Raw genomic sequence first — 24,452 nt, forward strand, 5'->3', positions numbered from 1 at the left:
GATTTGGGGGAGGTACTGTACTGTATGTCGTCTACCATCTGGTACATATGTAGCTTCAATGGTCCCTGGAGTCCATTTTTAATTCAAGCCTAATGCCGTATTCTGGAAAAATATCTTTCTTTGTGGATTCTTTGCAACACAACCAGCCTAAACAAGGGGTGGTAAGAGAAAACAAATAATATACACTTAAGTTATGTAATGTAAGTGGCCTTGCAATCAAAGTGGTTAGACTCAAACTCTACCATCCCTGTTTGCACTCTTATCAAAGTTAATATAGACTATTTTGTTGCTTTTGATTGATGGTGATCAACTTCTTTTTACACTTGTGGGGCAAGTGCATGAGGTATATCTACGATGGAAATGATTTGCATTCGCCTCGCAAGTTCAGAGTGTTTTACTAACAGCAGTGGTTAACTTTTATTTACTTTGATGATGGTTATAAATGTTAAAATGTTACATTGAACGGTATTTCCAAGTCTTTATTGAGCCAAGGGACAGATTTGACATTAGAATAATCTCAAAGAACAAAGTCACCAAATACTGTCTACTGATCTGATCGCTGATGTCGTCTGAATTTACTGACTCAGTGTGAAATCTGGGTCTGTTTGGTTGAACACAAAGCTTTTATTCTGTTGTATGAATGGCGACAGATAAACACGCAGGTTTATTGTACCTTCTGCTATCGAGCAGGGTACAAATTAATTGTGCTGCCTGTCACGATACATCACTAGATAGATTGACAAAGATACATTATTTGATGTAAACAAATGATAAGTAGACCAATAAAGGGAAATGAGATAACGATGATCTCTTGGAGCACATTGTCATGGCATAGTTGTTGGGAATCACTGATGGAAAATGGCCAAATTAACATGTATAGCTTGATTGGTAGTAATTAATTAATTTAGCTGGAAAAAGCGCCTAAAAGCTGAAAAATACACCTCTATATTCATTTGTTACACTTTGACAGCAACATTTTCTATCGAATGGGCGCATCCAAATTGGTCGCTAATCATTGAAGTGACGTCACTGTATTTTGATAAGCCCATAGTACATATATGCTATCATCGACAGGTAGTGAGCTAAAATGCTAAAAGGATGCTCTTAATGACAAACTGATGCTGATGTTTCAGTGGATTGTAACAGGCACTACAGGTTTCACAACTTAATGGACAGATTAGTGTGTATCTTGTCAGCTGCATCTGAGTTCCAGTTGAGAGCCAAGGTGAAGTACACTCTCCAGTGAGCAGACAAGTTAACCTCCTGCCATTTAACGAGGTTACCAATTCACTAACAAGATGATCCCACTAACAGGCTGCTGCCTGCGCGCGCGCACACCCACACACGCCCTCACACCCAACCCACCCACCCACCCACGGTAAGCCCACACACAAATGCACACAAACGCAAAAGTCAAGTGGATTACAATTATTAGCGCCAAGTGATACATTCAACCATTTTTCCAACTTTAGTGAGTTTAGCTGGACTTTATTAACACCTCAGGTGTTGTAATGGTCCGGCACTTTACTTTGGGAACATCAAAGTGAGTTGTTTGCTTGGGAGTTAGAGGACTATGTCCGAAACAACTCCTGCTTTACAGCAGCTTGATTTTCTGCACCCAGTGTGGGAGGAGGTGGGAAGCGCGGCACATATTCCGCACCTCCATACCAGCTAAAGCACTCCACATGAATAATTTGCTACTCTCAGATCCAGTTTGGTCTTCTCATATCTCCACTTCACATTTTGCTGATTCACGAGGAACTTTGGTTTGGCATCTCAGGGATATGGAGGCATTTGTGTCTTCATTACATTGACTCTACTTTAATGCACAAGTTACTAGAACCTATAAAATGTTGGCTGCTGAAAGTGAGTATTTCTGGGAAGATTATGTCATCGGGACGTACTGAACACACACGACACCATTACTGTAGCATGTATTGCGTGTGGGTCACAAGTGAGCTCTTAGTGAAGCAGGTTTCATAATGTGAAGATGTTGTGAAAGGGGTGTGGTGTTGGGTAAGGTTGTTCCATCAAATATATGACACAGCGTGTACCTTTACTAATCACAATCATATTTGCAGTGACTCACCAGCATTTCTACACAGTAATTTTTGGGTTTTTTTTTTATGTGTGAAAGGACCAGCACAGATGGTTGGTTCTGAGAGTGCACCTGTTTATATATAGCTTCTCAGTAGAGCACTTGAGAGAGAAGAAAACAAAGCAAGTCTGTCTGTTTGGCCTGTCAGTTGCTCCATCAGAATCAGAATTTGAATGATTAAAGAAATCCCCAAGTACATAAAATGAGGCTTGTAAATTGTGAAAGATCAAGTTGTTCTCTCCGCTCTCAAACGCTGTGGGCGTGTCCCATGAATGCACTGAAACCACACTCTGCTCAACTGTTAACCTATCAATCAAACCCCAGACATCTTTCTTATGCCCACACTTCCCCACATGTTTGAGCCGCAAAAATATATCCGCTTGAAGCCTCTGGTGGCTGGAATATATCCCACCGCTTTCTGCGGCGCAAGAAGCAGCGCTAGCTACCAGCTAGCTTGCGAGCTGGGGTTCCTCTTGACCGAGTGAGGATCCACATAGCAAAGCCATTTCAGCGAAAGTTACCTTTTTTTTTTTAAACATCCAAAAATCTGAAAACCTGAAATGGTGAAAAACTGTTGAATGCTATAGCTCCACAATACAGTACGACACAGTTCTCAGTCCTTGCAGCTTTTCAGCAATTATGTTAAAAGACGTATTATGTACAGTATTTAGAAACAAATCTCTGAATTCACTTACAAGGGTCTTTAAAGAAAGCTAAACATATAGCACATTACAAAAGTCATTTACACTTGAACCACGACGCTATCAGTGACTACCAGGCTGTGTACGCCCCAATTTCTGTATTAAATAAAGATTTTACAGACAATGTAAACAACAAAAAACACACACCGTAAGAATCACACAACTGATTTTATCGTCAATAAGGTGGTATAATGAATGTTGTTTAAATCACCAGCTATCATTAAGAAGACTCTCAGTTAAAGCTGGTACAGTTAAACATGATATGAATATGAAAGGCAGATCTGCGTTTCAAACAAAGTGAACAAGACAGCGGTTGCTCGGTGTAACAGATTTTAACACAGAAACGCCACTATGTACTTTTATTGCAGCTTTCATGCGCAGGACCGTTAATCTCCTTGTACTTTCAGGCTAATGACTGCAGAGTAAATTCTTACCACAAAGTGCATGATGTTTTTGTTTTCTGATCTGCAAGTACATTGGTGTTTGTTCTTTTGTCCTTTTAAACTGTTTCATGTCAACGTCTATGCTGTTCACAATAGTAGTTTTAACTATTCAACAACCAAGCAATAGAAAAATATAATCAGTCTTTTTGCAATAGTAGTGACTTTTGCTACAGAAATTTCATTACCAAAAGGGTCTTGAAATGATGCCAATCAATGTGGTTAATATCTTCCTACTGACTGAATGCCTGCCAGCCTCGACTAATTTTTTGTGCTGCTTGTTTTGCTCGAAATGTAGATTTTTCTTCAACATCCAAAGCTCATTGAATACTTGATACAGTTTTTTTGCCATGTGAGGAAAATGTCAGACTAATGTGTTTGAGTACTGTATTCCACAAAGTAATTACCCTAATATAATTTACTGCAACGATGTCATCTAAAACATCCATTAAATATTGACAATAGTCAATTTTGTGTCATCAACCCGCTGAAAAATGAGATGTGTTACTGTTGTTATGCAAGTCTTACCAGGCTGCCTCTTCAGACCTCAGGCAAAGATGATCCTTTTAGAAACAGAGAGCAAGGTTACAAATATGGTGCTGCCGTCTCTCATTTCATCTTTCATAACCTGTAATATAACCATGACCATCCCATTTCATTGAGCTGCCCCATCGATCTGCTGCATTGACCTGATATCTAATCTGTGTATTTTCAATTTGCTTTATGTGAAGGTTTTTCACCTAGCCCTTTAGCTGTGTCAGTATTTATATTTACAGAGGAAGATCATTTTCAGTGCAAATAACGCTGGACAAATTGCAGTCTTGCTGATAGCAGATGATGGATGCTTCAGAGAAGTTCTAATTCCCAGTCTATCGTGATAGATGTTTGAATTTGTATTCACACAGCACATTTCCTCTGTCTACTCTGTTGGAAAGTTCTTAATATTGTCAAATTAGTCAAACATCTCAAACAGATCAAAGGCCACGTTTGGAAAGGTTCAATGGAGAAAAAGGGTCACCAGTTCATCATCGTGGACAGTCTAAAGTAAGAACTTGAGTTGCTTACAGTACTCGTAATTGCTGTTTTCTTTTGTGTTTTAGAAAAAAGAATGGCTCTGCTTGAACTGCCAGACACAGAGGGCGCTGTCAGGAAGTTTGGGAGATATTCCGGGCCCAGCAACACATTCTGTGGCTTCCATCACGCCAGCTGCAGCATCTAATCAGCAACCAACTCAGCAAAAAGAGGGTGATCAGCGGTCAGGGCCAAGGCCCACAGGTCCTCAGCAGCAACAGAAACCACTGGGTCCCCAAGTAAGTGGCCCTGCCTCTCCTATGAAACAGGCTGAGCATTCCTCTCAAACTACGGGGTTACGGCAAGCGTCCCCTCCAACCAAGGGTTCTACCCAGTCTGTTCCTCCAGGCAAGGGTTCCTCTCAATCAGGTTCTCAAACCAAGGGTGCCACACAACCCTCAGTCCAGAGTAAAGGACAGTCTCAAAATAAAGGCCCTGCTCAAAGTAAGGGTCCTACTCAGTCTGGTAACCAAACAAAAGGCCAGAGTCAGGCTAAAGGGCAGACTCCGACAAAGGGATCTGCTCAGGTTAAAGGTCCTTTGTCTAGTGCCAAAGTTGCATCCACCCCTAAATCAGCACCCAATTATTCCAAGATCTCTCCTACTTCAACAAAAACAGCACCCACCCAGTCTAAACCCACAGGTACATCTCAGGTACGCAAACAGACGCCGAGCCAGGAGAAGGCAAAAGTCTCCCCTAAAGCTCTAAAGGAGGACGTCAAGGCCTCACCAAAGAAAGCCTTGTCAGAGACTGTCACTTCACCAAAAGACTCGAAGATAGCAGAAGAAATGCAGAAGTCAAGACACCGAGAAGTGAGCTGCTTGAATCTTCGCCTTCTCTTCACTCCCGCAATCCATCATTCTGAATTATTATTTTTTTTCCGTTTGGTTGCTTGTATACATTTTTCTCATCATTTTCACCTTCAACGCATTCTCACTAATGTTGCTATTGTTGTCATCATCATCATTCATCAATGAATAATTTCTCCAGATACCTATACTTTAGTACATAGCTTGCATTATTTTACAGTTCTATCTATCTATCTATCTATCTATCTATCTATCTATCTATCTATCTATCTATCTATCTATCTGTTTGTCTGTCTGTCTGTCTATCTATCTGTCTAACCCCTAACCCTAACCCACCTATTTATCATCTGTCTGTCTGTCTATCCATCCAATCTACAACCCCAATTCCAATGAAGTTGGGAAGTTGTGTTAAACATAAAAAAACAGAATACAATGACTTGCAAATCATGTTCAACCTATATTTAATTGACTACACTACAAAGACAAAATATTTTATGTTCAAACTGATGAACTTGATTGTTTTTAGCAAATAATCATTAACTTGGAATTTTATGGCTGCACACGTTCCAAAAAAGCTGGGACAGGGTCATGTTTACCACATCTCCTTTTCTTTGAACAACATTCAATAAACGTTTTATATAAGTTATATAAAAAGTTTACACACCCATGTTCAAATGCTGGTAACAGACACACTTGCCACCATTTAAATGCCTTGGATTGACCCCACATAAAGTTCAGCTTTTCTACTAGGCTTTTCCTGACATCATTTGCTTTCCAATAGAAGACTGAGGTTTTTTTGCTTACACTTATTGGTGTTTGGAACTGTTCATAATTCCTTCAACCTTGACTAAAGCCCGTGTTCCAGCTGGAAAAAAACCAAACTCAAATCATGACGCTGTTACCACCATGCTTCGCTGTCTGTATGGTGTTCTTTTAGTGATGAGCAGTGTTGTGTTGTGCCAAACATAACTTTTGGAATTATGGCCAAAACGTTCCACCTTGGTTTCATCCTGCCATAAAACATTTTCACGCGTTCGATTGGTCTGGTTTCAATTGTGTTTTTCTTTGTAAGTTAAGACTTCCGTCTTGCTATCCTACCCCATAGCCCAGACATACAGTATGAAGAAGACAGGAGATTGTTGTCACATGGTAAATGATAAATGGACTGCACTTATATAGCGCTTTTATCTACACCATCTCCAGTAGTAAACAGCCTGTACCTGTCAAACATGTCTGCAGCTCCTTCAATGTTCTTGCTTGCCTATTGGCAGCCTCCCTGACCAGTTTCCTTCTCGTCATTTCGTCAATTTTGGAGGGGCATCCATTTCCTGGTAATATCACTGTTGGGCCATATTTTCTCCACTTGATGATGACTGTCTTCACTGTGCACTGTGGTATTAAATACCCTGTAAGTTCTTTTGTGCCCTTTTCTAAATGGGCACATTTGAACAATGCGATCCCTCTAATACTGTGGAAGCTCTCTGCTGACCATGTCTTGTGCTTTAAGATGTCTCAACAAAAATACAAGGAAAACCATTCAAGAACATCTGAATTTTATTAGAGGCTAATCAGAGGCACACTAGGATCACTTTAAATCGTGGCAGAGGTGTGCTGACTCCCATTTACCTTGGGCTTAAAAGTGAATCGTCAACACAGCCACATCCTCAGTTGTCAGAGGGTGCGAACACTTCTGCAACCATATTATCTCAGATATTTTTACTTGCCCTCTCAAAAAGATTTGTTTTTCTTTTTTCCATTTCAGTTGTACAGGTAATACTGTAGGTCACATTAACAGTGGAAAAAGTTTTGAAATGATTTATATTGGTATCATTAGTTTATTTATCACAAAACCTGGCATAACAGGGGTGTGTAGACTTTTTATATCCACTGTATCTATGTCTGTCTATCAAGCAGTCCTCTCATTCCCAGCATTGTAATTAAACTTTTTTGTCACAACAACACTAACGTTATTAGACCTATCAACTTATTTTCATGTTATAGTACGTATCACGTTTTTGTATTATATTTTGTTCTTATTTATGGATTATCAATGCTTATTTACCTAATTTGTTTATCATGATCACCATATACATTATTTAATGTTCATTAACATAAGCCTTATGTTCATTGGAAATTCAACTGTAATTTGTGTTTCTGTCTGCATTTTTGGTCTTTATTCCCTATTTTATTTCCTGAAGCATTTTGTTAAGTGTAAATTGTAAATAGTGATAATATTTTGAGCATTCCAAGCATGATCATTATTCTTCAACATTTCGAAGAATGCAGAAGAGAATGCACCATGGTAGCAATCAAGCATGTAACGGAATGACCGTCTTTGTCTGCTGATGTTTGTTTAAAAGTTTGTTTTTACGAGCACTGAGATTGAATTGATCATTTGTCTGTCTGTAAATAACACTGAAAGGCAAAATCAACCAAAATGACATTCTTTATTCTGTTACAAAATTACATTGACAACCTGGTCCAACCCATGATCATTGCTGAACATTGTTGGTGGCATCTGTATGTTAAATGTATATTTTATGTGTAAAGCATTTTGGTTGATTTTATGTTAAATTGTTACTATTATGATTATGAATGTTCTATTTAATGTATTTACAAGATCTAATATGGTCATATTAGAGACACTGTATTTGGTACGGTGCATTTTATTCCTTATTATCAAGAACTGCTCAAAACTTTAATGCTGAGGAGTTGGATGATATAGTGGGATAAAAGCTGTGCACTAAAGCTTGTAATGGACCTTGCCATCAGTTAATTGAAGAAAAAGGAATTCATTTCATGGCTTCTGACAACTGTTTCTTTCTTTTAGGATTACATCAAATCAAGTACACAGAGTTTAAGTGACACTGGCTACTCCTCAGATGGGATCTCTAGTTATCAAGGGGAGATTATTGGTCAGATTCGTGAAGACGTGGTCAAGCTCAATGAGAGGGGTGTGCCCATTTCCTCTGAAATCACAAAGTTAGAGACGTCAATGAAGCCTCTATTGGAGTCAGACCAGAAGCATAGGCCTCATTCACTGTCTGTTGGACAGGGACGGGACGTTAGTCTGGATGACGATGCAGCAAGAGATGAATCAGATGACGAGCTCAGCTGTAAGCTTCGTCATGATTATGTGGAAGACAGCAGTGAAAGTGGTCTTTCGCCATTACCAGTCAGACAAAAGAAGTCACATAAAGATTTAACAGATGAAGAGTTTATGAGGAGGCAAATTATGGAGATGAGTGCTGATGAAGATGAGTTGGAGGAATACGAAGACCAGAAAGCTAAAAAAGGACATAAAACTAGTGGGGATTTGAACAAAGAGAGACGACGAATCCCTCACCATTCTAGTAGTTTTGAGGATGCAGCCAAAGAATCAGAAGGCGTGTATAAGGCAGAAGAAGATGAAGATGTTGTGATGGCTGGGGGTCTTCGCCGCTTTAAGACAATTGAGTTAAATAATACTAACAGTTATAACCGAGACATGGAACTCAGCGCTGAGCATGACCTACGAGAACCAGAACTAGAGATGGAGAGTCTGACGGGTTCTCCAGAGGAGCGGTCCAAAGGAGAATATTCATCCACTCTACCTGCTACCACTCCTAGTTACACTTCAGGAACATCACCCACATCAGTGTCTTCCATGGAGGATGACAGTGACAGCAGCCCCAGTCGAAGAGCAAAACTAGAGGAAGCTAAACAACAAAGGAAAGCCAGACATCGCTCACATGGGCCATTGCTGCCCACAATTGAGGACTCCTCTGAGGAGGATGAGCTCAGAGAAGAAGAAGAGCTTCTAAGAGAACAGGAACAGATGAGAGATCTTGAACAACAGAGGATTCGAAGTACTGCTCGAAAAACAAAGAGAGATAAGGAGGAACTACGAGCACAGAGACGCCGGGAAAGATCTAAAACTCCCCCCAGTAATCTCTCTCCCATTGAAGATGCATCACCAACTGAGGAGCTGAGACAGGCTGCAGAGATGGAAGAGCTCCACAGGTCATCATGTTCCGAATACTCACCCTCAATGGACTCTGAAGCCGAAGGCTTTGAGATAATAGCAGGAAAGCTCTACAAATCAGGGAATGAATATAACCTTCCAACTTTTACATCACTCTACTCTCCAACAGAGAAGACACCATCTATGTCTTCAGCTGATAAAACACTAAAAAGCGCAGAGGAAGTATATGAGGAGATGATGAAGAAAGCCCAGCTTCTTCAGAAACAAGGAAAAAATATTATGCAGCAGAAACATTCTCTTACTGATAATTCAAACCTTGAAACAGGTTCTGCCTTAACCCCTGGTTCCAGCCCAACCCAGATTTCTGCACCTATGTCCTTCTCCACAACTGGAAATGACCCACGAATTCCAGGAATTCACGCAGCACAGCATCTTTCAAAAGAAACTCAAAATAGGATGGTGTCACAGAGTGCCAAAATTGAAGGTGTTGTTGGAGGAGTTACTACAACCAAAATTCAAGTCAGTCACACTGCTACAACTCGTGCAGGGTCCCAACGGCCAGCACAAACATCACCCGACCCTGCTACATCCTCGCTAACCTACAAAGTTTTTTCGCTTTTCAAAGGGCCCAGCCCACAAGCCTCACCCACCTCTTCTCCTGTACAAAGCCCAACACATACACCCACCGTGCGTCCCACAGGAAGTGGTGGCAGGCAGTTGCCTACACTGCCTGGTGGGGCATCATCAACTGTAGCTTCCCATGGAGCCCAAAGGTCTATTTCACCACGTCTCGTACGGCAGCAGTCCTCTCAAGATTCACCAGTAATGGTAATAACACCCGGGTCTGGAGCACCTAATCCTGCCAAGCCTGTAACTGTAAATTCATCCACTTCCCCTTTATCATCCCCAACACAGGTTAGCTATAAAACCCTGTATAGCTCCCAACATCCATCCGCAAGTTCTCCAACATCACCAGAAATGCAATTGCCCCAGCAGTCCCCAAAACATTCTTCACAGATGGCTCAAATTGCCAGTAGCACACAGAGTCGTGGATCACTTTCTATGGAGAATATATCTCTTTGTAAAATTTCAAATATTCCAGGCACTTCAATGGTCATGGAGCAGAGCCACACTCATCCAACCAATATTGTGGATCTTAGAGCTCCAATGAAATCTGCCCCAATTATCATGACAGATCAAGGCATGGATCTAACATCGTTAGCCTCAGACTCAAGAAGGTACTCTTTGGGAGCAGAACAGCCATCTCTTAGGCACACAGCAGTGCAACCTCTAATCATGAACCTGAATGCACAAGAGCAACCACATGTATCTGTGTCAACACCAACAACAGTAAGTGTGACAGTTGCAGGTTCAATGTTTTTGTCTCAACCCAAACAACCAGTTGTCTATGGAGATCCTTTGCAAAACCGTGTAGATTTGGGGCAGGGAGTGGGATTAGCTGTGTGTTTATCCCAGAGTAAGACACCAGTTTCAGATCCATCTATTCCTAAAATTGACGCCTGCCTTGAGAACCTAGGTATACAACAGCAACAGCTGCAGTTACAACAACAAAAACTCCTGCAACAGCAACAACTTCTTGAGCAGCAGCTCCAGCAGCATCAACAGCATTCTTCTTTTGCTCGTTACAATTTAGCTAATCAAATCCCTCCACTTGTAAAGAAAAAGGATCTTGTAGTTAGTCAGGCAACAAGTTCCCAGCCAGTGGTTACGGCAAGAGTAGCTCCATTGGCTTCCCAGTCTGTTTGTAATCCCCCCCATGAAATCTATGGTGGGGTTGCTCTCGAGCTACAAAATAAGCCAACAGTAATGAACCTCTCCACAGGCAAGCCACATGTTATGATGGTTCAGCTTGATGAGAGTAAAACATCACAGGCTGGAGCAGTGACTCAGTTACTAAAGAAAGACGATCCTCCTCCCACTCCTCAAATCTTGGATTTGACTGGGCAGATCAAACCAGAAAACCAAGTTGCTTGTTGCGATGTCGTATACAATTTGCCATTTGCTGGTTCCTGTGCAGGGTCATTCAATCAGAAGCCCACAACAGTATCACCAGAAAAACAAACTACCACTGAGACCACAAAACCACCACCTCCTCCCCATCCTCTGCATTACAATATCAGTCAACAGCAACAATCTCAGGCTACACAGGGTGTAACAGAGGAACATAAACCATACCAAACACCTATAGTTCCGTCTGGAAGAATCCAGCCCTCCATGTCTGATACTAATCTGCCTGCTATGACTGATGTTGGTCACTACCAGAGGACTATTAAGGGTGGTATGGCAGTAGATCTTACTAACACGAATCAGACTTATGATAGTGGGTATCTCGGCATGGGAGCTCAGTATGGCTCATACACAGACTTGCGTCACCAAGGAGACATTGTCGGCCCCACATTACCCATCCGGCGTTATGGCTCAATGTCAAATATCAATTCTGACTATGGCTATGGGTCAAAGGAGTTAACAGGACCACAGGACTCCAATCTAGCTCAATTCAGTGCAACGACTGCGAGAGAGATTGGTCAGATGTGCGCTGCTCTTAACACAATAGATCAGTTTGCAACACGGTATGGAAATAATCCTGAACTGATCCCTTATGGGGTGGGAAGAGGGGCACATTTAGGTAGGCTAAATCTCCATCAAAGTTTAGCATCAATAAGAGCAAGCCTGATGTATGGCCCAGATGGAAGAGCCTTATCAAATGGTCAAACCCTAACAAGCCTAATAAATGCAAGACAAGCAAGTATACGCGCCTTGTATCCTGCAGCTTTGAGAGGAGGTGATGGCATGATATATTCTACCATAAACACTCCTATAGCCTCTACCTTGCCAATTACTACCCAGCCAGGTCCTGTTCTGCACCCAATGCCTAGAGGCATTTACAGACCTTACCCTACAGGTGTAACCGCTGTACCATTAGCTAGTCTTACCAGGCTGCCTCAAGTGAGTCCCAGAACGCCAATGGCCACACAAGGAACATGTTCATATCCTCCAAACCAGTACTCTGCTTCAGCCACAACCTCTGGCACCTCACAACATGAAACTCCCATGTATCTTGGAAAGCCTTCAACTGCAGCTCCAATCATTCCACCAACTCAAGCCAGCGCAACACAAAATGCATCAGGACCTTGTATGCAAACCACTACAGTTCAACAGACCGATGAGACTCAACATACCTCACAGATGAGGTCCATCTCTCAAGGTCAAGGACAGCCTCCAACTGTTAAGCCAGCACAAGTCCAGATGCAGCCACAGCAGCTACCTGCTCAAACAGAACCTTTATCATTAATCCAAACCCATCCTCAAGCGCAATCCATCAGTCGACCCCAACCCTCGGTTTTGACACATGGTATCATCACACCCAGTGTTACTGCCCCAACTTCAAATGTATCTCCTCCTATAGATCCTCAGAAAGGTAAGGAAGATGAGAAGCTTAGTCAGCAACAAGAGCACATGCTGCAGCTAGAGCGAGAGCGTGTTGAATTGGAAAAACTGAGGCAGCTGCGCCTTCATGAGGAGCTCGAACGAGATCGTATGGAGCTTCAACGACACAGAGAAAAAGAACAACTAATTGTTCAGCGCGAAATTCAAGAATTGCAGACCATCAAGCAACAGGTCCTACAACAACAGCAAGCAGAGCGTGAAACTCAGCTTATTATGCAAAGAGAGCAACTGGCCCAACAGAGAATGCAGCTTGAACAAATTCAGTCGCTGCAGCAGCAACTCCAACTGCAGTTGGAGGAGCAGAAAAGACAAAAGACCGCAGCAGTGGAGGCAGCTGCAGCTGTTGTAGCAGCGGAAGCAGCCGCGGCATCGGCAGCTGCTGCAGCGACATCTGCCCAGGGTGCTATACAAGGGGTGGTGGTCGGAGGAGGGCCTCCTCAAAGCTTCCTTATTTGTGATCAGAGTGGAAGGGTTCTTCAGCAAGATGGACAAACTGTTAAATTTTGGCAAGATGGACAAGTGGTCCAAGCTGTGGTGGCAGCTAGACCTATTCATAGTTCTGTGTCCGAAATGTCTTTGAGAACCACTGACAAACGGGCTGAGTCCAAGATTATGAAGAAGCAAAATTCTATGCCCCGCCTTAGAGACAGCACAGAGGATGATTCTGTGAAGATAGCAGACAGTTGCGTGCAAACAGATGACGAAGATGGAGAGGACCGCTTCATAAACCGCCGCAGAAGAACAAGACGCATTGCAGATTGCAGTGTGCAGACGGATGAAGAGGATCAGGCAGACTGGGACCAGCAGCCAGTAAGGCGCCGCCGCTCACGTATATCGAAGCACTCAGAATCCAGTGCTGAAATTAAATCAGACGGGTCATCGAGAGCGGTATCTGCAAGTATAGCTATTCAAACCTCTAATGACTCCTCCTGCCAGACAGAATCTGACCAACTAGGTAGGGTTTCGCCAGCTATTCATATCACTATGGCAGAAAGCTCAAAGGTTGACCTGTTACATTATATAGCAGCCCCTGAGAGGACCCACAAGGGAGAAAGTCTAGCTTGTCAGACTGAACCAGAGTCACAGTCTCAAGGTGTGGTTGCTCCTCAACTCAGTGTCCCTACAACAATTAGTCCATACTCTACAAGTCTGCACATAGTTGGTGCAAATACATCAGACCCAAACTCCCCGAAACTTCAAGGAGTTGCTAAATTTGAGAGACGGAAACCCGACCCTCTGGAAATTGGTTATCAGCAGCAACCAAATGAATCTCCTCGCCAGCCCCCCAAGTCCCCTCAGGTTTTGTACTCCCCAGTGTCTCCATTGTCTCCTCACCGTATGTTGGAGACAACATTTGCCTCACAAGAAAAACTTAACAAAGCCCATGTGACACCCCAGCTAAAGGCCTTCACTGCTGAATCAACGCAACGCCACCAGTCTCTACCAAGACCCATAAAAAGTGTGCAGCGCTCCATGTCTGATCCAAAGCCTCTCAGCCCCACATCAGAGGACCCTGCCAAGAGCAGATTCTCTCCATATCATCAGCAAGCTGTGCCCAACAGTCAGGTATGAAGCACTGTTTTATTTTAGAGCCATTAGGGGAAAATAACGCAATGCAGTTGGATACTAATAACTAAATGACTGAACAAATTTTGTGGCACGGTGGCCGACTGGTTAGAGCGTCAGCCTTACAGTTCTGAGGACCGGGGTTCAATCCCCGACCCCAACTGTGTGGAGTTTGCATGTTCTCCCCGTGCCTGCGTGGGTTTTCTCCGGGCACTCCAGTTTCCTCCCACATCCCAAAAACATGCATTAATTAGAGACTCTAAATTGCCCATAGGTGTGAAAATGAGTGTAAATGGTTGTTTGTTTATATGTGCCCTGCGATTGGCTGGCAACCAGTTCAGGGTGTACCCTGCCTCCTGCCCGATGATAGCTGGGATGGGCTCCAGCACGCCCGCGACCCTCGTGAGGAGAAGCGGCTCAGAAAACAGATAAATCCAAACTTTTAAAATAAATGAACAATCGTGTCTATTAATCATGATTTCAAAATCAATAAAACTAATCGCATTTATAATTGTTTTCCCATAATTGCCCAGCACTATCAAATCTAAAACCCGCAATATATTCTGCAATATATTATGTGTAATCTACGCTCTGTGTGGCCATAGATACACCGGATCTAACATTAGAGCAGAATGTTCCTCAAAAAATATGTTCACCATGGCAGAAATGCTTTTCCCTTAAGCCTTTTCATTGCTTTTCCTTCCGTGGTATCTCCGCCCCCTTTTCCTCTTTTCTCTCTCTCTCTCTCTCTCTCTCTCTCTCTCACACACTCTCTCACTCTCTCTGGCTATCAAATGCTTAAGAGTTGCCAGGAAGACAGAATATGGATATATCCTTGTTATGCTTACCTTTCTTACCTGTAAAATGAATATTGCTTGAATAAGCATCCAGAATAATATGAGATACAAACATAAATCCTATTTATATCTCCACTTTTTAATCATCATCATGGATCTACCAATTACAACGAAATTGTAAGTAAGACAGGCATATTTGAAGATTTTCTTTTTTAAATAATGCTATGCTTGTCTTACAGCATGCCACAATGAATAAGATATCTGAAAAATTTGAAAACTGCACAAATTTATAAGTTAAAAAAATCATAATATTGCTTAAATTTGTAGGTTAACCTATGCCTGAAAGGAATCTGTAGTGTTCTTATATTAATATGATTATGGAACTTGAACTGGATCCTATTAGATTGTGCAAGTATACCTAATAGTGTGGTCAATGACTGTCTCTGGTAAAATGAAGCTCATCAAATCATAGGACTGGGCGATTAATTGAAATTTAATTGTGCTTGAGATTTTGGCTTCTCACAATCATAAAAACATAAATCGAATAACAACGATTAGTGTGCCGAACACCGCTGCACAAATATACCAGTAAAGAAATTTGAATATTAAGTTAACCTATGTCTTAGGTTAATTATTAATGTCTTAATATTATGTTAACCTATGTCTGAAATGAATCTGTCGAGTTCTTATATTAATGTGATTATGGATAGATCAGCGGCACGGTGGCCGACTGGTTAGAGCGTCAGCCTCACAGTTCTGAGGTGCGGGGTTCAATCCCCGTCCCCGCCTGTGTGGAGTTTGCATGTTCTCCCCGTGCCTGCGTGGGTTTTCTCCGGGCACTCCGGTTTCCTCCCACATCCCAAAAACATGCATTAATTGGAGACTCTAAATTGCCCGTAGGCATGACTGTGAGTGCGAATGGTTGTTTGTTTCGATGTGCCCTGCGATTGGCTGGCAACCAGTTCAGGGTGTACCCCGCCTCCTGCCCGATGACAGCTGGGATAGGCTCCAGCACGCCCGCGACCCTAGTGAGGAGAAGCGGCTCAGAAAATGGATGGATGGATGGATGGATAGATCAGAAAATCTGACTGTAATAAACGTCCAATTTATAAAGTTATATGAGCATGTCACTATTAAAATTTTCACAAACACACAATATAAGAATGTCACTTTGTAATCAATTTAACAAAATAAAAATATGTTAATTAATATTCGGATGTAGATAATGCTCCTGTTCTGCATGTAGGTCAATTCAAATTAATGTCTTAATTTGACTCTATATCAATCCACATAGTTCTTAAATTAGGATATGCAGACCCTTCATGTATACTAAAGTACATGAATGACCCTAATTTACATAAACATGTTCTGTTTATAGCTCATTCTGCTGATGTGTCTCTGCTTCTCTTAGCAGATGGCCTCCCTGCAGCAGCAGCAGCAGAACGCTGTGATGAGGAAGGTAAAGAGGACTCTCCCCAGCCCCCCTCCAGAAGAGACTCCACTCCCCATAGTTACTCCAGCACAAATGTACAGTTCTCCTGGCATGCCTCAGAGGGTTTTGCCAAGACCTGCACAAGGAGTCACCAAGGCAGGCTTGCTGAGTGAACTCAAAGCTGTGGAACAAGAGTCGTCAAAGCTCCGTAAGCAGCAAGCCGAACTGGAGGAAGAAGAGAAAGAGATTGATGCCAAATTACGTTACTTGGAACTAGGTATTACTCAACGTAAGGAGACCATGGTGAAGGACCGGGAGAGGAGAGAGTTGGCTTACTTGCGCTGTATGGGTGATGCTCGGGACTACATGTCAGACAGCGAGCTCAATAACCTCAGGATGGGAACTGCAGCAGCAACCTTTGATGCTAATGGTTTGCTGACAAGGCCCAGCACTGCACCATTGAGTCAGTTTACTAATGATCTTAATGCAACCTCCCAGTATTCCTCAACCTCCTCCTATATGTCTTATCCTTACACTCAAAATCAACCATCGACACAACAGCCGGGCTCCTCTTATCATCAGATTGGTTTCCAACCTCCTCAGTACCCTTCATCCTCTGCTCCCCAGCCAGGGACATTCCAGCCCCACCCCCCTCCAGGCCCTGGCTACCAGAACCAGGGAACCTATTCCTCCCGTATGTATAGCCAACCCTTTTACCAAACAGATCTTGCCATGCATCAGCATAGTCACCAGGCCTTCCATCCACCGAGTCAGCCTATGCCAGGCCAAAGCCTTCCTTATCCCAGCCACAGCTCCTACCAACCTGGACTGTCTTACCCGACCCAGGCAGATATACTCACAGTACACCAAAGACCAAGGCAAACCTCTTTGGCTGACCTTGAGCAGAAACTTCCCACCAACTATGAGGTCATCAGCAACCCAGCAGTCTCGGTGGCCACATCAGCTCCAGATACGACATATGGTTCTGCCTACAGCAATGCGTATGGACAATATCGCCCTTCTGAGCCTGGCCTTACTCACTCTGGTGACAGCCCAACGTCTGCTTATGTTTCAGATGAACATTACACCTCCAACTTAGAGCAGAACATTCCAAGGAATTATGTAATGATTGATGACATCAGTGAGTTGACAAAAGACAACACTACTCAACCCACTGATGCCCTAGGTCATCCAGTAGGAGGGCGATATCGCAGCGAGAATGGTCCTGGACATGGAAGCACCTATGGTAGACCAGAAGATGAGCCAGTGGATGCATATGGAAGACCCACTGGCACAATGGGTTACCAGAGCACAGCGGACAGTCGCACTAGCACCACAGTTGGTGGAGGATCTTATTATTATGATGACTACAAACACACATCACGAAGCAATGCCGGTAGCCACAAAGTCTCACCCAAAAATCTTGCCCCTGCCGTAGTCTCTTCCAAACGTAGTAAGCACAGAAAACAGGGAATGGAGCAGAAAATATCAAAATTTTCTCCTATTGAGGAAGCTCGAGATGCCGAGGCAGACCTGGCGTCCTACACTATGACAACCTCAACAGGAGGCAGTTGTACTGTGGTGTCCAGGTCCAAGAAGCAGGATGAAATGGCTTATGGAATGAAGAGGAATGCATATGACCAGCAGAAGTATTATGGCACCAGTCGCGAGGGTCTCGAGGAAGAAGATCGTATGTACGGTTCTGGTAGGTCCAGGTCTACCGGATATGGCATGGATAAGATATCCTCCCGGGATCCCTCAGGTCACAGAAGCAAATCCTATGAGAGGGATGCCATGGAGCGTTCTCAGAGAAGCAGTCGCACCGGGCGGCCACCCATACGCAATCAGAATTCAGAGGAAGAGAGTCCAATCAGTCCTGTCGATAAACCTGTAGGCATTGGACGGAGCTCTGCTGTGTCAAATGCCCATGATGTGAGGAACCAGTATGGGTCTAGTCATTCGCTTCCAGATGTGCAGGATCATCACAAGAAGGACCTTCCTAGGAGTCATGTGTACAAACCAGATGACCCTTACCTCGTAGACGACATGCACTGTGCGGTTTCTGACAGTGAAGGTAACTGGTGCTGAATAATTTGTGCTCTCTTACATATTTGTTCCACCTTTGAAGTGCTAAAAAGAGACTGCATGCCAAGTGAAGAATGTTGAGAAGAACGCCATCGCTTTTGTTGTCCTTTTTGTTGTCTTCTCTGATTTCTGGAATGTTTCCTCTTATACAGAAGTTATTATATACATTTTTGTTCTGCATGCTTTTTTGTGCTGTTTTTTTCACTGGCTTCCTAAAATATGCATGGCTGGTCAAAGTGGAGTTTATTTTATCGCATGGCTTCTATCTCCACCACAATTTGCAAAGAAAAACTGTTGACTGATAATTTTTCTTCTGGTTTTGAAAAAGCCTATCATTTGGGCCAAGAGGAGACTGATTGGTTTGAAAAGCCTCGGGAAGCCCGTTCAGAACGTTCAAGACATCACAGAGGTGGAAGTCAGTCATCTACAGGTAGGCGCACAAAGCACACCTATCATGACTATGATGAGCCACCAGAGGAATACGGTCACCAGGATGACAACCATCAACGCCATTCCTCCTCGGCATCGTCACGGGACCAGCGCTATCATGGCAACAGCTCTGGGAGGCACAACTCTTCTCGACACGCCTCAGAAGATCCCAGGTCCTCCCGTTCTATCAGGACACACCCCAAAGACACATCAGGACGATCTGATGGCAGGGGCACTTCTTCTGCCCAGAGGAGGGGCGGCCCAGACTCCCGTTCTGCCCAAGGAAGCCCCCGGAACTCAGGAGACTTCTCCCGTGACTCGGCTGCCAGTCATCAACACGGCACAGGGGGGCGGAGCCAGAGACAACCAGGAGAGCGCACAAGAAGGCAGGATCCCTCGGCTGCAGGCTCTAAGATGCAGCAGCAGGGCCACTCTGGGCAACAGCGGTCAAGTGGTCAAAGCCAGTCGGGGAGACATCCAGGCTCTGAAGCTCTTGATGGTACTCAACAAGCCCAGCAGCAGCAGCAAAGTGTACAACAACAACAGCAGCAGCAACAGCAACAGCAGCCGCAGCAGCACAATCAACCACCTCCTAGCAGCCAGCCAACAACTACTGCAGGAACTGGACCACCGCAGCAGCAGATGCCCAAACCAACGCATGCACATACACAGGGACGGCCATCAGGAGGAGGCTCTGCTGCTGGGCAGCCAGCAACTACGGCGGTTAGTTAACAGATGAATAGACAAGTTAACAGTACTATGCATCTAGTTCAAAACAATGTGCTAGATTTCAATGAACAAAAACTTCAATAAGTTGTACCTTGACTTACGAGTGTCCCCAATTTTAGTTTTTTTTGTTTTTTTTGTTTTTTTAGGGAACCACAATATGAAGTGCGAGCAAGCGTCGGATACGTTGCCGCTCGAGTTGAGTGGAGAAAATTGGAACAATTAAGTTACTGTAATGCTACAGCTGCCGTTGCATTTTCGGCTGATTATTGAACCGGAAAAATTGTAAAACACACAAATACTAAATGAGAACACGACAGCACTTGCGGTCACTCAAAGGCACACATTCAACACACAAATACTACAGTATGTACAGTAATTACACATTACAAAACCAGTTAATTCTTTACATTCTGTTTTATTATATTTTATTATGTTTTTATGCAATACTGTGCCAATTTTATTTATTAGAATGTAACAAAAAAATGGTGGTAGTTTTTTGAGGACAGACACAGATTAATGCGATTTAAATTCATTTCACTGGGGAAAATGTATTTGATGTATGAGTAAATTGGGTTATGAACAAATTAAACTTGTAAGTCAATGTACCCATCCATCCATTTTCTGAGGCACTTCTCCCATGCAGGCACAGGGAGAACATGCAAACTCCACACAGGTGGGGCTGGGGATTGAACCCAGCTCCTCAGAACTGTGAGGCTGACGCTCTAACCAGTCGGCCACTGTGCCGCCAGTCAATGTACCACTTTACTAAATACACAGTGGCTTCAGCGGGTGTTATAGATCTCACTTGAATTTTGTAAAACAATACAAAATAAAAAGAGATGTGGGGTGCGGAAATCAATTCCATTCAAAAACTAGACAGAAAGTACTTACCAATATTGTCCTGCTCACTAACAACAATGAAAATAAAGTCTTCGGATGAAGATATCCATAATCTCCAAGGCTCCATTCAAAATTCATTTCAAACTACTTTGCCATGGTGGTGGTTTAAGTTGAGTCACTTTGTGTTATTGCTATGCTTCTTCCAGGTAAAAATGGATGCCACACCATCAGCAACTTCCACAGGAATGAAACCTACAATGGCCGTCCCAACCATACCTCAGACTACCAAAACAACTCCACCCCCACTAACAGGCATTGGTAAGTCTTAGAACTTTGATCAACACAATGCCAGCCAGGTTATGCATACAGTATATGGTGGTTGTTTTTTTTTCCTGTGTGCAGGCTCGAAACCTGCCCCCGTTGGGATCGGTAGCAAAGCCGGTGGAATCGGCAGTGCTGCAGCTGGACAGGCACCACCTGCCGAAGGGGAAAACGTTCTGACCAAAATTCTACAAGGAGGTGCAGCGGAGCAGGCGGGAAAACTGGGAGACGGTACAGCCGCTGAAAAATATATTATGCTGGTTTTCAGTTTTTCTTTGTGTGTCATGGAGTGAAATGCGTAACGATTGAGTTGCAGTTATTTGTTGTTCTGTTTTTATGCTCATTTATTTTACTCATTCTCACAGCTTTGTCTGGCCTTGGGAAGAAATTCACTTCATTCTTTTGAAATGAAGAGAAGAGGGTAAGTGAAAACCTAGACAAGCCACTTTTTACATAAGATAATACGTGTGGGGGTATTTTAGCAGGTGAGGCAGCAGAAATCAACCAACATGTCAACTAAAATCATGGACTGCTTCCTAATTACTTACTGCAGTTATAATTACCGTAATTTCTTGTGTATAATGCACATCCATGTATAATACGCACTCCTAAAGTTGACCACAAAATTCTGGAAAACCCTTCTACCTATGTATAATGCATTTTTACAATGCATGATTTTGCTTCTACCCATATGATCAAAACGTGAGGTATTAACTGTATTTTGTTAGTTTTTTTTCAAATAATTATTCTGAAGTTAAGCACTTTATTTTAACAAGTAATACTTTTTTTATTTAGTTGCTCTTATTTTGAAATTTACAGCCCTACTTTTATTTAGTAAATGAGAAAACACACAATTGTGCTAATATGTTTGAGTACCCAGGCAGAATTTGTAAGGTGGGTACAATTCTTTAAAGAAAACATGAAGGACCAAGGGAAACACATTTAATTTTATTTTATTTTGATTCAAATTAAACGGTCAGGCATTTCAGAAAAGCATTAAACAAAAATTTTTTTTTTTTAATTTCACAAATTCTGCCAGTGTATGTAAATTTATGAGCACAACTGTACATATATGCAGTCATACGTACCCTGTCATATTGCAATGAAAGTGTAGGCTACACCTTTTTTATAACCACTAGGTGGCAGTGGCATATTGGAATGAAATGGTACAGCTTTTTCATAACCAAATGCGCATTACAAACGAGAAATTATGGTAATTGTAATTAGATGTCTGGTAATAGTGTGTGTCGCAAATGTACTAATCCCTATTGTTGTTCGATTCTCATCAAAGAAAATGTGCCTTTCTCTTCAGGGTCTTCAGAGTCACAACAATTCAAAATGTGATGCTTTGTACCGGAAAAACCTATGAAACTATATTTATTGCATTTTACCATCACAGAGGATGTTGAGAGAGAGAGAGAGAGAGAGAAAGAGAGATCCTAGGAGCATCAGTAAGTGTCTTGTTTTTGCTCTTTGTCTCTGGAGATGAATGCACTGTCACTTGCTCTGTAAAGCATTGAGTCATTGTCAAGAACTATGACAATAATCCACTTTGGGTGACACTTTGCATCACAAAAACAAATGCAACCATGCAGTAAAAATTTTTGATCACTTGGGGTTTTTTTTTTTTTATGAAGACAAAGAAGTTGTGGAAACATTAAGACTGTTGCTAGAATGATACTGTGAATAATTAATGTTTTATCAGATGCATTTTTAGATGAGCTGACCTCCAGACACTTCCTGTGTACCTCGAGAGGCAATACAAGAGCAGTATCATGTAAAAAAAAAAATCTGCCTTCCTTTAGAAAGATAATAACTTAAAATCTTTTATTGACAGTGTCAGATGGGTATAAATTCAGCAATATGATGTAGTTTTGCATGAGTGAGGTGAAGGGAGGAAGTAGAAACGCCTCAGTATGATGAAGTGCGGTTTTTAACCACTACCAAAATAATAAACAAAAAATCTAAATTAATGTCAAAACTGAGAATTTTTTGACACAGCTTTTGTTTTGATTTTTGAATCTCATTAGTTTGGGCAGGTGTACCTAATGTTGTGGCTGGTGAATGTAGTTTAACGTAGTCTGCACGCGCAGACGACTCAAGGTAAGTGATGACTCGTGAAATACTTTGTACGTTTGGACTGATCTTGCATGCGTTTACTTTTCCTCATATTACTGAACAGAGTTAGAATCAAAGGAGAGCCTTGTCAGCACTGAATTCCCCAGACGTGCATGTGATTGAAGTGGAGATGAATGGGGAGGGGGACCTGAAAATGAAGTGGATGCCTTGAATTGACAGAAATCCCAGCACCAATGGTAAGTAAAAGCCATTGAAACACATGCGTATGGATCATTGACAGGGAACATTTTGTTTGGTGATTACATCTGCCAAGGAGGTTATTTTTAGTTTGGGGTTTTCATTTTTTTTTTGCAAGATTATGAAAATAAAATTAAATAATTAAATTTAAAAAACTTAAGACACTTCCAAGATTGGTTTCTAAATACATTGTTCATATTTGAAGATAATAGCTGAAAATGTGAAAAGACAGAAATATGCAGTACTGAATTGAACAGATCTAGTGTAGGGCTCTATTTTCGTGAACGGTGTAAATCTGTCTGTCTGTCTATCTATCTTATCTATGACTGTCACAGATAAAACCAAGTTGAAGAGGGTGTTATGTGGGAACACTTCTAAAGGGAAATAGCAGCAACAAATCTGAAAATCCACTTGAGAAGTTTGGAATTGAAATTCCAAGCTTCAATTTGTTTGAAATTTAAGAAGTTTGAAATTTAGCAGCAAGGGAAGGATTTGCAAATAATTATAAGGACTTGAATTTTGAAAAATTATTTTCACTCAAGGACAGGAGGCTATTTAAGTTAAACATATAAAAACATATATATTTTTTAAAAGCTATACTCCAGCCTGACATGTTTTATAGTACGTTGTGATGCATCTACTTAGAAGTAACCTTAGAAGCAGTATTATGCACTGCACTTATTGTACTTCAAATTCTGTGGACTGTTATACTGTACCTGTATTTGATTTCTAGATGGTTGTTCACCTGCTGAAGTTATTGCATATCTTTAAAATTAGATTTTTTTTGTTGAGTTTTTATTACACAGTAATGATCTTTTTTTTTAATCTCACACTTGGCAAATACACCATATAAAAAAACTAATATTGAAAAACTAAACTAAAACAAAGCATTTAAAAAAACACACACACATTAACCTGCTCTAAAAACTAATTAAAACTAACTGAATTTGAAAAAAAGTCAAAATGAAATGAAAACTAAATATAATGGAAAATTCACAATTATTATAACCCTTGTCATCACTTGCATTCCGCCACCCGAAAGTAACCCCCTGCCTGTTGTTTACAAACACTATGAAATGGTCTATTGATTTTGTACTTTTGTTGCATCACAGTTTGCTGAGTATTTCCAGTTCATTAAGGTCATAAAAGCTTTTCAACTTTCTGCTGCAAAACCGAGAGCACAGGAGCTGAGTGCTCAGGCGGTTTACCTTGTGACTCCACACACTTCCAATAATCTGGGCCAGGCAAACAGAGATAAAATTAGCCTGAGAAAGCTAATTGTGGCTTGGATTTAATGTCACACACGCAAAGACGCACGGGAACAAGAGCACACCCAGGCCCACAGATTCATGACTCATGGTTAGCGGTCCTCATTACATGGTGCAA

The 24,452-nt window shown here is 42.1% G+C and overlaps 1 protein-coding gene across 3 annotated transcripts in view; it reads left to right on the top strand.

Annotated features, from left to right (window-relative positions):
* Positions 1 to 24,452, top strand: part of bsnb (bassoon (presynaptic cytomatrix protein) b) — a 62,359-nt gene that overhangs the window by 34,152 nt on the left and 3,755 nt on the right. The window contains exons 4-12 of one of the 3 annotated variants that reach the window (XM_061785177.1): positions 4,340 to 5,122; positions 7,950 to 14,117; positions 16,326 to 18,420; positions 18,760 to 19,583; positions 20,636 to 20,747; positions 20,832 to 20,981; positions 21,116 to 21,171; positions 22,063 to 22,201; positions 22,933 to 23,065. In XM_061785177.1, coding sequence (XP_061641161.1) covers positions 4,340 to 5,122; positions 7,950 to 14,117; positions 16,326 to 18,420; positions 18,760 to 19,583; positions 20,636 to 20,747; positions 20,832 to 20,981; positions 21,116 to 21,156 — 10,173 coding nt within the window. In that variant the 3' untranslated portion in view covers positions 21,157 to 21,171; positions 22,063 to 22,201; positions 22,933 to 23,065. The remainder of the gene's footprint in view (positions 1 to 4,339; positions 5,123 to 7,949; positions 14,118 to 16,325; positions 18,421 to 18,759; positions 19,584 to 20,635; positions 20,748 to 20,831; positions 20,982 to 21,115; positions 21,172 to 22,062; positions 22,202 to 22,932; positions 23,066 to 24,452) is intronic. The other 2 variants (XM_061785178.1, XM_061785179.1) reach the window with 2 other exon arrangements.

Source organism: Phyllopteryx taeniolatus, chromosome 9 (assembly GCF_024500385.1).
Source record: "Phyllopteryx taeniolatus isolate TA_2022b chromosome 9, UOR_Ptae_1.2, whole genome shotgun sequence".
Taxonomy (NCBI): Eukaryota; Metazoa; Chordata; class Actinopteri; order Syngnathiformes; family Syngnathidae; genus Phyllopteryx; species Phyllopteryx taeniolatus.